Source organism: Phyllobates terribilis, unplaced genomic scaffold (assembly GCF_046119375.1).
Source record: "Phyllobates terribilis strain yellow unplaced genomic scaffold, ASM4611937v1 Scaffold_1__5_contigs__length_1240528914, whole genome shotgun sequence".
Classification (NCBI taxonomy): domain Eukaryota; kingdom Metazoa; phylum Chordata; class Amphibia; order Anura; family Dendrobatidae; genus Phyllobates; species Phyllobates terribilis.
The window spans coordinates 761,722,632-761,736,881 of record NW_027362761.1 but is presented as its reverse complement, the minus strand read 5'-3'; the positions used below and the strand labels follow the sequence as shown (position 1 = coordinate 761,736,881).

At 41.5% G+C, this 14,250-nt stretch overlaps 1 protein-coding gene across 2 annotated transcripts in view; it reads right to left on the bottom strand.

The window, feature by feature from the left end:
• Window positions 1-14,250, bottom strand: part of TNKS (tankyrase) — a 234,322-nt gene that overhangs the window by 82,729 nt on the left and 137,343 nt on the right. For both annotated transcript variants that reach the window (XM_073636936.1, XM_073636937.1), the window contains exons 6-7: window positions 12,220-12,314; window positions 1,466-1,532 (exon numbers count right to left, since the gene is read on the bottom strand). In XM_073636936.1, coding sequence (XP_073493037.1) covers window positions 1,466-1,532; window positions 12,220-12,314 — 162 coding nt within the window. The remainder of the gene's footprint in view (window positions 1-1,465; window positions 1,533-12,219; window positions 12,315-14,250) is intronic.

The following is a 14,250-nucleotide window of genomic DNA, read 5'->3' as shown; positions in this document are numbered from 1 at the left end:
ACAGAACAAACGGACCAAATTTGTATGATCAAAGTGAAGACAGGCGATTGCATATCCTACTCTCTCCATTCACTTATATTGAAGTTCTAAAAACAGACAAGCAAGCAGAGCAAGACCTGCATTTATCCTGCAGATTTGTTTGAGATGAGAATAACCCTCTAACCCCTTAGTGACCACCCCAAATTTTTCAAATTTCACCCTCTAAGTTTCTGAAGGTTTCACCATATCCCATTGATTCTGCAACATTTTTTTCCCGACTCAAGTCCCAATTCAAAATAAGAGCAATTAATAAATGGCACATATGGAGGGTAATGATACCACATTCCCAATGGAAGATAAAGCCCGGGCTGCTCTCCACCCTACTTACAGGTCGTATACCAGGCTTCATCTTCCATTAGGAATGTGGGACCATTACCCTTCACATGTACCATTATGAATTGCTCTTATTTTGAGTTGGGACTTCCCTCTACATTGTGATATACAATATATTTGCATGATATCTTCTTAATCTGGACATATCACCCCCCCCCCATATTGCATTTCACATAGACATGACAGGAAAAAAAAAAAAAAGTTTCTTCTCACCCCTCCTCCGGGCCCTCAGCGTTTTTTCTGCACCTGTGGCCCGCAGGCACCATAGCCCCCTTGACAATCGCGGCCCGGTCCAGGAGCCGCCGACATCAGCGCTGTAGTGCAGTGTATTGGCGCGCAGAGACCGGCTCTCTGCATAGCAACACCAGTGGAAGCCGCCGGCCTATCAGAGGCCAGCAGCTAACGTCTGCGTCCCAGCGCAGCGGCATATGACGTCACTGCCATGCGCCGATGTCAGCTGCTGGCCTCTGATAGGCCGGCAGCTGACACTGGTGTTGCTATGCAGAGAGCCGGTCTCTGCGGCTCTCTCCAGCTGCCGCCGACATCAGCGCTGTAATGCAGTGTGCATTACAGCGCTGATGTCGGCGGCAGCTGGAGAGAGCCTCGATCGTTACGGGGTCTATGTGCCTGCAGGCCACAAGAAGCAGCTGGAGGGGCCGCATGCGTGTTTGAGACCCCTGGTCTAATACATTATAGATTTTTGCCTATAGGATGCATTGAGCCTGTTACTTATTTGATTAGATTGCATCTGTATTGTGATTGTGTAGACTTCACTATTGTCTGATAAATACATTTTTCCCTGACCTACTTTGTATAATTCCTGTTGTTCCGTGGACTTTGGTGTCATCTCTCTCCCTTGGATTTTTATTCCTTTGAATAATCTCAGTTTTCATTAATTAATTTTTCTGCAATAAAATGTAACTTATTTGATTTGCTCCCGATTCCATTTCTCTATTGGGTTATCTATTCTTGTGGAAAAGAGTTTATCGAGACCGTTTTTTTTCTTCCTGGATACTAAGATATTGGAAAAGTACAACAAGTAAACACTGAACAGCAATACACCTTCAGAATTCATGCAGAATCAATCACCTACCTTAAGTAATAATTCTGTTACTTCAAAGTGTCCATAGGAACAAGCATTATGCAGAGGCACCAGCCCGCTGGAGAGGAATGAAGAACAATAAGTGTGAGTACAGCATACTAGTAACCACTACAATAAGAGAAATGCATTAGTCATGGCTCTTACTACACCCCCTTCTACTTTGATTGACACCCCCCTGAGACTTCCACATCAGCATAATCTTTGTTATTTTCCATCCATTAGTGCTCTGGTGAAATTGAGGTGGTAATACCTCAGTTGACAGTAGCTGAAAGTGTAAAGTGTAACACCCTGCTTATTTGCATGCACATTAGGAGGATCTGTACACATCAGATTATGGTGTGACCCAATGAATAGACATCTTAACCTTTATATAATACAACAATTAAAGGGGTTGTCTGTTTGGAACAAGTTATTATTACCTATACACTGGAAAAGTGATAACTACTAGATCAGTAAAAGTGTGACTCCCGAGAACCCCACCAATCACCAAAACAAGCAATTTTAATCCCCATTAGTATGGAGAGGAAGAATGCATTGTTGTCATCTGCTCCGCTCATTCTCTATGGGACTGCCAGAGTGTCTTCAGTTTTCAGCATCAGCCCCATGGCGAATGGATAGAGAGGTGGTCGTGCATGTGCACTCTCTCCCATCCACCAAGGCTGGATGTGCAGCCTCTTTACCAAGGTGTAAAAGGGTTGTCCCGGACATAGGTCATCAATATCAGGTCAGTAGGGTCTGACTCTCGGCACCCTTACTAATCAGTGGTTTGCAGGTTTCGCAGTTGCCAGGAGTATATAGTACACAGAGCTGTCTCACCACAGTTTTTCTCTGGTAATACAACTCATGCCTCATTCATTCTATAGAAGCCAAGCTGAAGCAACTGAGAACAATCACTACACAGCCAAATGGAAAAAGAGCAATTGGCTCACCTGTCCGATGCACAGCTACGAACTCAAAGAGATAGTAACAATCCCCAAGCAGAACGCCGGCACTCACTTCTTCCATAAAAACAATGCTCCATAAGTTTCGATAAAACCAACAATCATGAAACAGCAGCACATAACACAAAATGGCAAAGGGGGAACACGAACAAGCTCAAGGCAACGAGTTTCTGACCTACCTGGTCCTTTTTCCTGAGCTTGTTCATGTTCCCCCTGTGCATTTTGTGTTTTGTGATGCTGTTTGACCATTGCTAGTTTTAACAAATCTTATGGATTAGTAAAGCATCATTTTTATTGAAGTAGTGAGTGCTGGCTTTCTGCTTGGGTTGTTACTCCAACTTCTACACCATGTATAGACTTTGGTGTTCCACTAGGTGAACTGATTTTCTAGCTGCTGATGAACCTGTTAACAGTTGATCTTTTAGGCTGATCTGATATCAATGAGGCACTTAAAATATTTGACACGCATAGAACAATCAGTAACTCTTTCAAAGACACAATTGGCATTGTGATATTTAGAAAAAAACACAACACAAAATAACTGAATCAGACAGTCGCTCCAGTGATCACGGTGGTATTCTGTGACTTAGAGCAAGCGAAGTTGCACTGATGAGGGTCATGGAGTGTCTAAGGTAATGCTATTTGTTACAGGAGTAGAGATTAAAGCCTACCACTAGCTTCACAAGAAAACGATTACACAGTACAAAACTTTGCAAAATAATGATTTTCTTAAATCATTGTATTCCAGTATTTTGCTTTTTATCTGCAGAATGGAGAGAGCAAGGTCTGTGCTGTAGAGTGGGGATTAAAGGAGTTTTTTAGGTTACTGCTAAATTTACAATTCATGGACCAGACTCCTCAAGATGGGCATTGTTCATGCCAGTCTTGATGAGGGGGTATGCTGGAACCAGACACTCCTAATTCATGAAGAGGTGCACGCCTCTTCATAAATCTGGGGTGTCTAACGAGTGGTGTTGCTCTACGTGTGCTACGCCAGAAACCTCACTCCAGTCTGGTACTGGAGTGAGATTTGTTGCGTAGGGAACACCACCGCTCGTCATAAATTAGACGAGCTCTGGTGTCCCGCTCCAGCTCCGTCCATTTTTGCGCAGTTGGGAGAAATGCTGAAAGATGCCAAAAGTTGCAAAACTTAAGTGCAATTCCAAGTCGCGTCTAAATTTTGCGACATTTCAAAGCTTTTACGCCAGAATTCTGGAGTGGTTGCATCCTGTGACTGCAGTCACTTTCACTCCATGTGACTGCAGACTGCTGAATCCTTAGAGTGTGCAATGTGCACTTAAGTGCAATGTGAACACAGTCAGGATTCTACTCTGCTGCCTGTTCAAGCGGGTGGTCAGATAACAGAGTATGCGATTTACATAATTGTGATCATAAGAAGATTAGCAACTTGTCATACTATCTGCATGTTGAGACATTTGCGGTCTCATCATGCAAAGAGAGCAATGCAAGTTGTGGTATATTTTGCCCAATGCAGGATTATGAGAAGCATGTGAGTTAACTGTGCAATTATGTTAAAGGGGTTCTCCAGGTTTGAAACGAAACTGTACACTGTAGACAAGTGAATCCTAACATCATGCATAGAACATGATGTTAGGATTCTTTGGTGCCAGCGGCAAGACCATGTGGTCATGTTACTGCAAGTACGTGATTTGCAAACATCTAGGCACATTCCAACTAGTCTGGGCTTTAAAAAGAGACAGTGATTTGTTCTAGATACTGTAATACTAAAATATAACTAGAGGATCACAGTTAAAATCTCATACAAACTAAAAAATAAAGTGTGAGGTTAACCGCTTCCCGATCGCCCACTGTACATAAATGTCAGCGCTGCCTGGGCTCTGAGCAGCGCCGACGTTTATAAACGGTCGGTGGTCCCGCAGCGCTCAGGACCCCCAGGGTCCTGCAAGTGCTGCGGGTGCGGTGCAGAGCGACAGCTCTGACAGGGGACATCGGGACCTGATTGGATCAGGTCCCAATGATGTTAACCCTTTGCCATCTTCTAGATGCCGCAATCTATAGTGATCGCGGCATTTAGAAGATAGTGAGAGGAGAGGGGGTCGTCCACTTACCTCTCCGACGGCCAACTGCTGTCTGAGAGGACCTGGCGTTGTCATGGCAGCCAGAGGTCACATGACCGCCTCTGGGTCTGCCATGTACGGTGTCCTGCTAGGCTCAGCCTGCAGCTGAGTCTAGCAGGAGATAATGACAGTTTTACACTGTCAGCAGAGCTCTCATGCAATGCAATACATGTCTATTGCACTGCATGAGAACAATGATTAGAAAAATAAAAATTTATGTCCCATACAGGGACTAAGTAAAAATGTAAAAAAAAAGTTTAAAAAATGTTTTCAAACTGAAAAAAAAAATCAAAAAAAAAAAAAAAATCACAAAATAAATAAAAATAAATAAAATATTAAACCAATAAATCTGTATATTTATGCAAAAACAAAAAAAAGTACACATATTTGGTATTGCCGTGTCCGAAACATCCCGATCTATAAAACGGTCACACTAATTAACTCCTTCTGTGCACACCGTAAAAAAAAAAGGAGCAAAAAACTATGCTTTTTCATCATATCGCCAAACAAAAAGTGGAATAAAATGCGATCAAAAAGCAAAATGGAAATAAAAATGGTACTGCTGAAAACGTCATCTTGTTCCGCAAAAAAAAGCTGCCATACAGCTCCATCAGCCAAAAAATAAAAAAGTTATAGCTCTCAGAATAAAGCGATGTAAAAAAAATATTTTTTCTATAAAATTGTTTTATTGTGTAAAAGCTCCAAAACATAAAAAAAGATGTGTAGCAAACGTACTAACCCGAAGGATAATGCTGCCTTATCACTTTTACCACACGCAGAATGGCATAAAAAAAACAATTCCTGAATTGTTGGTTTTTGTTAATCTTACCTCCCAAAAAACGGAATAGAAAGTGATCAAAAAATGTCACGTACCCAACAATGGTACCAATAAAAACGTCAACTCATCCCGCAAAAAAACAAGCCGCCACATGACTGTTGGCCGAAATATGGAAAAATTATAGCTCTCAAAATATGGCGATGCAAAAACTAGATTTTGCAAAAAAAAAAAAGCGTTTTTTAGTGTGTGACAGCTGTCAATCATAAAAACCCGATATAAATCTGGTATCACTGTAATCGCACCGACCCGAAGAATAAAATAGTCTAATCACTTATACCGCACGAGGCACGGCGTAAAAAATAAATATAACCAATTCTTCACCTGCTACTGATTTGTTTATTATGTCTCCCAAAGATCGCAGTAAGGCTCTGCTCACATTTATCCTGCGCTCTGCGCTGAGCACTTACACCAAAGTTTCCATGTAAATCTGTGAAATACGTGATTCAAACGGAACCCATGACGGACGATTCCCTATAATGAGGCAGATATAGGTCACTGTGGATGCCGTCTGGCCTGTGATCCCACGGTGTCCGTTTTTTTAGGCGTGCATAAAAGTGCGGTTGGCCAGTTTTGTGCACTTCTGAAAAAAAGGACACCGCTCAACAGAGGCCAGACAGAGTCCAGAGTAACTCTGCTGCCTCATTACAGTGAATGGATCCCACAGGGGTTTCATCTGAATTACATAACTTGGAAATTTAGATGACAACCCCGATGTAAGTGCTCAGCCTCGAGCGCCGGATAAATGTTACGTAAAATGTTCCCAATAAAAGCTGCAACTCAGTCCTCAAAAAAAGCTAGTCCCCACTCAGGTCCGTTATCTGTTAAAAATATAAGGTACTTCCAAGTTACTGGTAGCAGAAAGGCTCTGGAAAAGCGAAATGGCCCTTGCCCCCCAAAAGAAATTCAGAAAATTTTGTGCTCCCAAATCCAAATGCCTCCCTCCCTTCTGAGCCCCACAATCTGCCTAAACTACATTTAGGGTCTACATGTTTGGCATTCCTGTAGCGATGAGAGCTTGCCTAATTTACAGGTGCATGTCTCCAGAAGCACGAGCTGGGAACAACGTACTGGTCACTACAACGGCAGTTTGAAATTTTCACTCAGCAACATCCACTGCTGCTTGTTTCTGGAAAAGACCCATGGAGTCAAAATAGTCACTACACCTGTAGGTAAATTCCCAAAGGGGTATAATTACCAAAATGGGGTCACTTGAGGGGGGATTCTGCTCTTCTAGCACTTAGGTGCTGCGTATATGGAGTCCGCAAACTATTCTACAATAATTTGCTCTCCAATTGTCAAATAGCACTCCGTCCCTCCCAGATCTCGCCGTATGGCAAAGCGGTACGATACAGCCACATATGGGGTATTGCCACGTTTAGAAGAAATTGTGTGACACATTTCGGCACCATTTTTATCCATTGCCCCGTGTGAAAATGTAAAATCTGAGGGTAAAACATTTTTTTGTGGTAAAAATATAATTATGTTTTCTTCGCTGCCCAAGGGTATACATTTAAAAATTAAAAAATACTCACTACTTCCATAGATGAATTCCTTGAGAGGTTTAGTTTACAAAATGGGGTCACTTGTGGGGGTTTCTGCTGTTTTTGCATGTCAGCGACTCTTCAAATGTGACATGGTGTCTGCAACCTATCCCAGCCAACATAGCGCTCCTTTCTCTTTCGAACCCTGCCGTACACCAAAGCAGTGGTTTTCCCCCACATATGGGGTATCGGCATACTCGGGAGGAATTGCACAACAAATTTCATGGTCCAATTTTTCCTATTACCCTTATGATAATGCAAAATAAGGGGATGAAAAACATTTTAGTGTGGGAAAAATGTGAAAATTTTATTTTTACAGCTCAATATTATAAACTTCTGTGAAGCACCTAGGGATGCAAGGTGCTCACCACACATCTAGATAAGTTCCCTAAGGGGTCTAGTTTCCAAAGTGGTGTCACTTGTCGGGGGTTTCCACTGTTTAGGCACATCAGGAGCCCTCCAAACGCAACATGGCGTCTGCTAATTATTCAAACAAATTTTATATTCAAAAAGTCTAATGGCGCTCCTTCCCTTCCGAACCCTGCAGTGCGCTTAAACAGTGGTTTTCCCCCCATCTATGGGGTATCGACGTGCTCAGGAGAAATTGCACTACAAATTGTGTAGTCCATTTTTTCCTGTTATCCTTGTGAAAATAAAAAAATTGGATCTAACGTAACATTGTGAAAAAAAGTTAAATGTTCATTGTTTTCTTCCACATTCCAAAAATTCCCGTGAAACACCTGAAGGGTTAGTAAACTTCTTGAATGTAGTTTTGAGCACCTTGAGGGGTGCAGTTTTTAGAATGGTGTCACTTTTGGGTATTTTCTGTCATAAAGGCCCATCAAAGTGACTTCAAATATGATGTGGTCCCTAAAAAAATGTTTTAGTAAATTTTGTTGGAAAAATGAGAAATCTCTGGTCAGCACCAAATAGATAGGGATTTAGATTAAAGTTTCTTTGATCTCTGGACCACTCCTTTAAGAGGTCACATTTACTGAAATCAAAAGCTTTTTCAATCAAAAACATTTTAAAGACGCCAAGTGACATGTTAACATAGGACCCTTTCTTTGACATTCCCTTCACAAATCTTGCATTAATTGAACTTGTGAGTTTTGGGAAAGTTTCTGCTTCAATTTCTTTGCAGAATGTCAAAATAACCTCCCAGAAATGCTGTTTGGATGTGAACTGCCTCCCACCCTCAAAGATCTGTGGCTTGAGGACACTTCAAAAGTTCTCAATAAGGTTGAGGTCAGGGGAGGATGGTGGCCACGCCATAAGTATCTCTCCTTTTAGGCCCATAGCAGCCAATGGCTCAGAGGTATTCTTTGCATTGTCATGTATGATGATGATTTTGTTATAGATTGCATGGTTCTTCTTTTTATACTATGGAAGAAAATGGTCAGTCAGAAACTCTATATACTTTGTGGAGGTCATTTTCACACCTTCAAGGACTCTAAAAAGGGCTCTCTGCTCATGATTCTGGCCCAAAACTTGACTCCGCCACCTAACTGCTGACGTTGCAGCATTGTTGGGACATGGTGGCCATCCACTACTCCATCCATCTGGACCATCCAGGGTTGCAAGGCACTCATCAGTAAACAAGATTTTTTTAAAATAAGTCTGCATGCATGTCTGGGCCCAGTTTTTGCTTGTGAGCACTGTTTAGGGGTGGCCAAATAATAGGTTTATACACAACTGCAAGCCTCTGGAGCATCTGACACCATGAGGTTTGCGGGACTCCAGAGGTACCAGCAGTTTCAAATACCCGTTTGCTGCTTTGTAATGGGATTTTAGCAGTTGCTCACTTAATCCGATGAATTTGTCTGGTAGAAACCTTCCTCATTATGCCTTTATATGCACGAACCCATCTGTGCTCTGTATCAGCCACAAAGCTCTCAACAGTACCATGATGAAGCTTAAGTTTTCATATACCTTGTCCAAGGAATAGCATTATTTGACGATCTTCGGCGGCGGCGGCAGCAGAGATCTTTTTTCTTTCCCATATTGCCTGAAACCTGTGGCCTGCTTAATAATGTGGAATGTCTTTCTTAAGCAGTTTACCTTTAATAAGGCTCACCTGGCAAGCTAATTATCACAGGTGTTTGAGATTGACTTAAAGTGAACCTGTCATCAGGTTTTTCGCATCTAGAGTAGGGCGAGCACCTGTACGCCCACATATATACAGCATTTTAGAATGCTGTATATGTCCCCAATGCACTCTTAATGAAACAAAAAATATTTTTTTATTATACTCCCTTACGGGGCAGCGGTCCGGTCTGATGGGTGTCGCTGGTCTTGATCCAGCGCCTCCTCTCTTCTTGTGATTGCCATCTTCCTTCTTGCTTCATGTGGATGATGCGTCCTACGTCACCACAGTGTCCTCGGCATCGCACTCCTGCGCAGGTGTACTTCTGTTTGTCCTGCCGAGGACAGAGCGAAGTATTGTAGTGCGCATGCACTGGCGCTCTTTCACCTTTGCACACGCATGCGCACAACAGTACTTTGTTCTGCCCTCAGCAGGGCTGAGAAATGCACCTGTGAAGGAGCACGATGGAGGACACTGTCTGGATGATGTAGAATGAGTCATCCACACGAAGCAAGAAGAGAGGAGATACCAGATCAAGAACAATGGACCAGACTATCCCGTAAGTGAGTATAATATAAGCCATTTTTTTTGTTTTATTGAGAGCGCATTGGGGACATATATAAAGCATTCTAGACTGCTCTATATGTGGGCTTATAGGTGCTGGCCCTACTTTATATGGGAAAAACCTGGTGACTGGTTCTTTTTAAGTGATCCAAAGAGCCCCGAGACACAATACCATCTATGAATTTAGTTGGAAAAAAAATATATATATACATCTTTATGACACAAAATCCAGTTTGCATAATAATTTGGAATGCGGTGTATATACAGTACAGACCAAAAGTTTGGACACACCTTCTCATTTAAAGAGTTTTCTGTATCTTCATGACTATGAAAATTGTACATTCACACTGAAGGCATCAAAACTATGAATTAACATATGTGGAAATATATACTTAACAAAAAAGTGTGAAACAACTGAAAATATGTCTTATATTCTAGGTTCTTCAAAGTAGTCACCTTTTGCTTTGATGACTGCTTTGCACACTCTTGGCATTCTCTTGATGAGCTTCAAGAGGTAGTCACCGGAAATGGTCTTCCAACAATCTTGAAGGAGTTCCCAGAGATGCTTAGCACTTGTTGGCCCTTTTGCCTTCACTCTGTGGTCCATCTCACCCCAAACCATCTCGATTGGGTTCAGGTCTGGTGACTGTGGAGGCTAGGTCATCTGGCGTAGCACCCCATCACTCTCCGTCTTGGTCAAATAGCCCTTACACAGCCTGGAGGTGTGTTTGGGGTCATTGTCCTGTTGAAAAATAAATGATGGTCCAACTAAACGCAAACCGGATGGAATAGCATGCCCCTGCAAGATGCTGTGGTAGCCATGCTGGTTCAGTATGCCTTCAATTTTGAATAAATCCCCAACAGTGTCACCAGCAAAGCACCCCCACACCATCACACCTCCTCCTCCATGCTTCACGGTGGGAACCAGGCATGTGGCGTCCATCCGTTCACCTTTTCTGCGTCGCACAAAGACACGGTGGTTGGAACCAAAGATCTCAAATTTGGACTCCTCAGACCAAAGCACAGATTTCCACTGGTCTAATGTCCATTCCTTGTGTTCTTTAGCCCAAACAAGTCTCTTCTGCTTGTTGCCTGTCCTTAGCAGTGGTTTCCTAGCAGCTATTTTACCATGAAGGCCTGCTGCACAAAGTCTCCTCTTAACAGTTGTTGAAGAGATGTGTCTGCTGCTAGAACTCTGTATGGCATTGACCTGGTCTCTAATCTGAGCTGCTTTTAACCTGCGATTTCTGAGGCTGCTGACTCAGATGAACTTATCCTCAGAAGCAGAGGTGACTCTTGGTCTTCCTTTCCTGGGGCGGTCCTCATGTGAGCCAGTTTCTTTGTAGCGCTTGATGGTTTTTGCAACTGCACTTGGGGACACTTTCAAAGTTTTCCCAATTTTTTGGACTGACTGACCTTCATTTCTTAAAGTAATGATGGCCACTCGTTTTTCTTTACTTAGCGGCTTTTTTCTTGCCATAATACAAATTCTAACAGTCTATTCAGTAGGACTATCAGCTGTGTATCCACATGATTTCTGCACAACACAACTGATGGTCCCAACCCCATTTATAAGGCAAGAAATCCTACTTATTAAACCTGACAGGGCACACCTGTGAAGTGAAAACCATTTCCAGTGACTACCTCTTGAAGCTCATCAAGAGAATGCCAAGAGTGTGCAAAGCAGTCATCAAAGTAAAAGGTGGCTACTTTGAAGAACCGAGAATATAAGACATATTTTCAGTTGTTTCACACTTTTTTGTTAAGTATATAATTCCACAGGTGTTAATTCATAGTTTTGATGCCTTCAGTGTGAATGTACAATTTTCATAGTCAGGAAAATACAGAAGAATCTTTAAATGAGAAGGTGTGTCCAAACTTTTGGTCTTTACTGTATGTAACAGACTATGAAAATTTGGTATCGCCAAAATAAAATTCATGTTGGCAACGTTATTTTTACCGCACAACGAAAACTGTAAAAATTAAACCCCCCCAAAAAAAACAGCAGAATTAGTTTTTTCGTCACTTCACTTCGAATTTTATTTTTTTTTAATACATTTTAGGGTAAAAGTCAATGGTGTCATTCAAATGTACAACTTGTCCTGCAAATAAACAAGCCCTCATATGGCTATGTCGATGATAAAATAAAAAAGTTATGGCTCTTTAAGAATGAAAAAACAAAACAGTGCAACTCAAAATAGATCAGGCAGGAAGTGGTTTAAAGGGGTACTGCCAAGTTGGAAGTTTCCCCCTATCCGTGAGATAGGTGATACCTTGCGATAGGTTTGAGTCCAAATTGCTGGGGTCCCATCAATCCCGGAATCGTGGCTCTGAAGAGCCCAATGTGAATGGAGTGGTGGTTGACCATGCTCACCGTCGTGTCATTCATTCTAATGGGACCAGTCAAGTGCGGAGCTTGGCAATCTCAAGCAGTCCTATTAAGAATGAATGGAGAGACCATGCGCATGGTGAACCACTGCTCCATTCACGCACGGCTCTTCAGAACCCCAGCTACCTGGATCGATGGGGGGGTGAGGACATCAGCAGCAGGTCCCCTAGCAATCAGGAAGGTATCCTATGGATGGGGGATAACTTCCTAACTTGAGAATACCCCTTTAACAATAAAGTGATAATGGTCTTATCAAACAAAACCGAATACCTGACACTTTTACTTACCCTTTATCCTTTGCATGTACATCAGCACCATGCTGAAGGAGGAGTTGGACAATTCGAACTCTATTATATCCAGCTGCCAAGTGTAACGGTGTAGACTAAAAGGAAAAAAGAAAAAAAACATAAATATGCAAAACCTTACATATACGCTTAACCAGAAGTCTTATTATTATACGTCATGTAAAAATATCAAATTTGGGTCTTTACTTTTTAAAAAAGTAGTCCATTTATAGTTCACTCCAGCAGTTGGAACAGTGGACGTCTAGTAGTTTTTTTTCTTGACAGTCAGAGACAGCTAACTCAGTGATATTTCCAAGTATGTAAATGAAAAGCTTTCTGAATGAGGCGTTTGAGAACTTGAAATGAACGTGAGCATAGGAGATCCAGACATTTCATTGAAATTCATTCTCACACTATATTTAGGCTGTAATCCTATGTGGAATTTTTGCTATTTTTGATACTATTCTAATTGTATTCATTTTAATAATGTAACCACTTCAATTAATTTCATCTCTTTGTCTTAAGAAATGCCATCATCTCTGCCTGAGGAAGTCTAAAAACATTATACTGTAAATATTTACTTTTTATGGAATGCTACATCCCTACTTACTTACAGCCCAAATCCAGTAGATGTTCAGTAAAATAATTCAATGGATAGAAAATAACTACAATAAATTCTGAACTAGAATTACATTTTGTAAAGTAATAGATCATAATGAAAGTCAACAAATATTTTGGGACATGTGTTTTGTCTGAGACTCAAAGACAAAAAAAGAAGGTTGCATTTACAATGACCAGTTAAACTACAGTCAATCGGCTGCATAAAAGCTGATTAGCAATGGTTTAATTAGACAGGCCAAGCGCAGTGTCATGCGCACAGAATTAACATGATCAATCTGTGGTCATGGAATACCATTGTTCATGGCAGCAAATGTCCCCCCATTTTCTTAAATTGATGTGCTGACAAGATTATTTCAAATAATTTAACGTAATCATTTCATCCCATAAACAAGCGTTTTGCTAATTTATTAGGCGATTGGCAGCTTGTTTAGACAGGTTGATTATTGAGAACGTACCTAAGAGCACATGCTACAGATAAGGAGTGTTTGTAAATGCACCCCTGGTAGAAAAGTATTATTTATACCAGTGCCAATCCTAATACAGGCCATCAATATTGTGATCCCAGAAATACCCTTCAAGAGCATCACAGTAGAAAATTGTTTTTTTTTTTTTCTTATTATTATAATAATCTACTTGTTGCATCAATTCCTTACAATGTTTAATAGCCCTGCTTGGAGTCTTTCACACTGAATCTTCATTGCTTACCTCCAAGAGAATAAACATGTGCTCTGGTCCTGTGATTGAATCATGTGTATGGCTCGTTACAAGTCTGTGACCGCTCTGTGCCGGGGAACAACAGCAGCGGGCACTACAGACAGGTAAGTAGCAACTATATGCCTGTTAGCGCTTAGGCACATTTTTTGTTTTTCAGAAAGTTCTGGGTATACCCTTTAAGAACATTGGGTAAGTTATCAGTTTCTTTTTCACTAGCCTTGGCCACCAGGGAAACAAGTATTGTGAAATAATTTTTACGAGTGGAAGGAGCAGCAAGTAATGTTAAAAAAAAAAATTAAAAAATAAAAGCTACAAGTTATGATGTGGCCACTGCACCAGGGCAAAATTAGTCAAGTTTTCTGATAATCTCAACTCTCGGACCTCAATATATCAGACATTTATGTTATACCTTGAGGATATGCCATTAATGTCTATGGTGGGGAAAACATCTATTAGAATGCAGCAATGTATTATGTGACTTGCACTTAAAGGGAACCTGTCAGCAGGTTTTTGCTATGTAACCCGAGAGCATCATAATTTAGTGCAAGAAAGCCTGATTCCAGGGATGTATCACTTACTAGGCTGCTTGGCGTAGTGTTCATAGAACACCTGTTTTGTCTGCTGGAGATGTAACAGAGCCCAGACTGGCAGCTCCCTGTGTACACAATGTGAGCAAGCTGCTACTCAGTGGTGGGGACG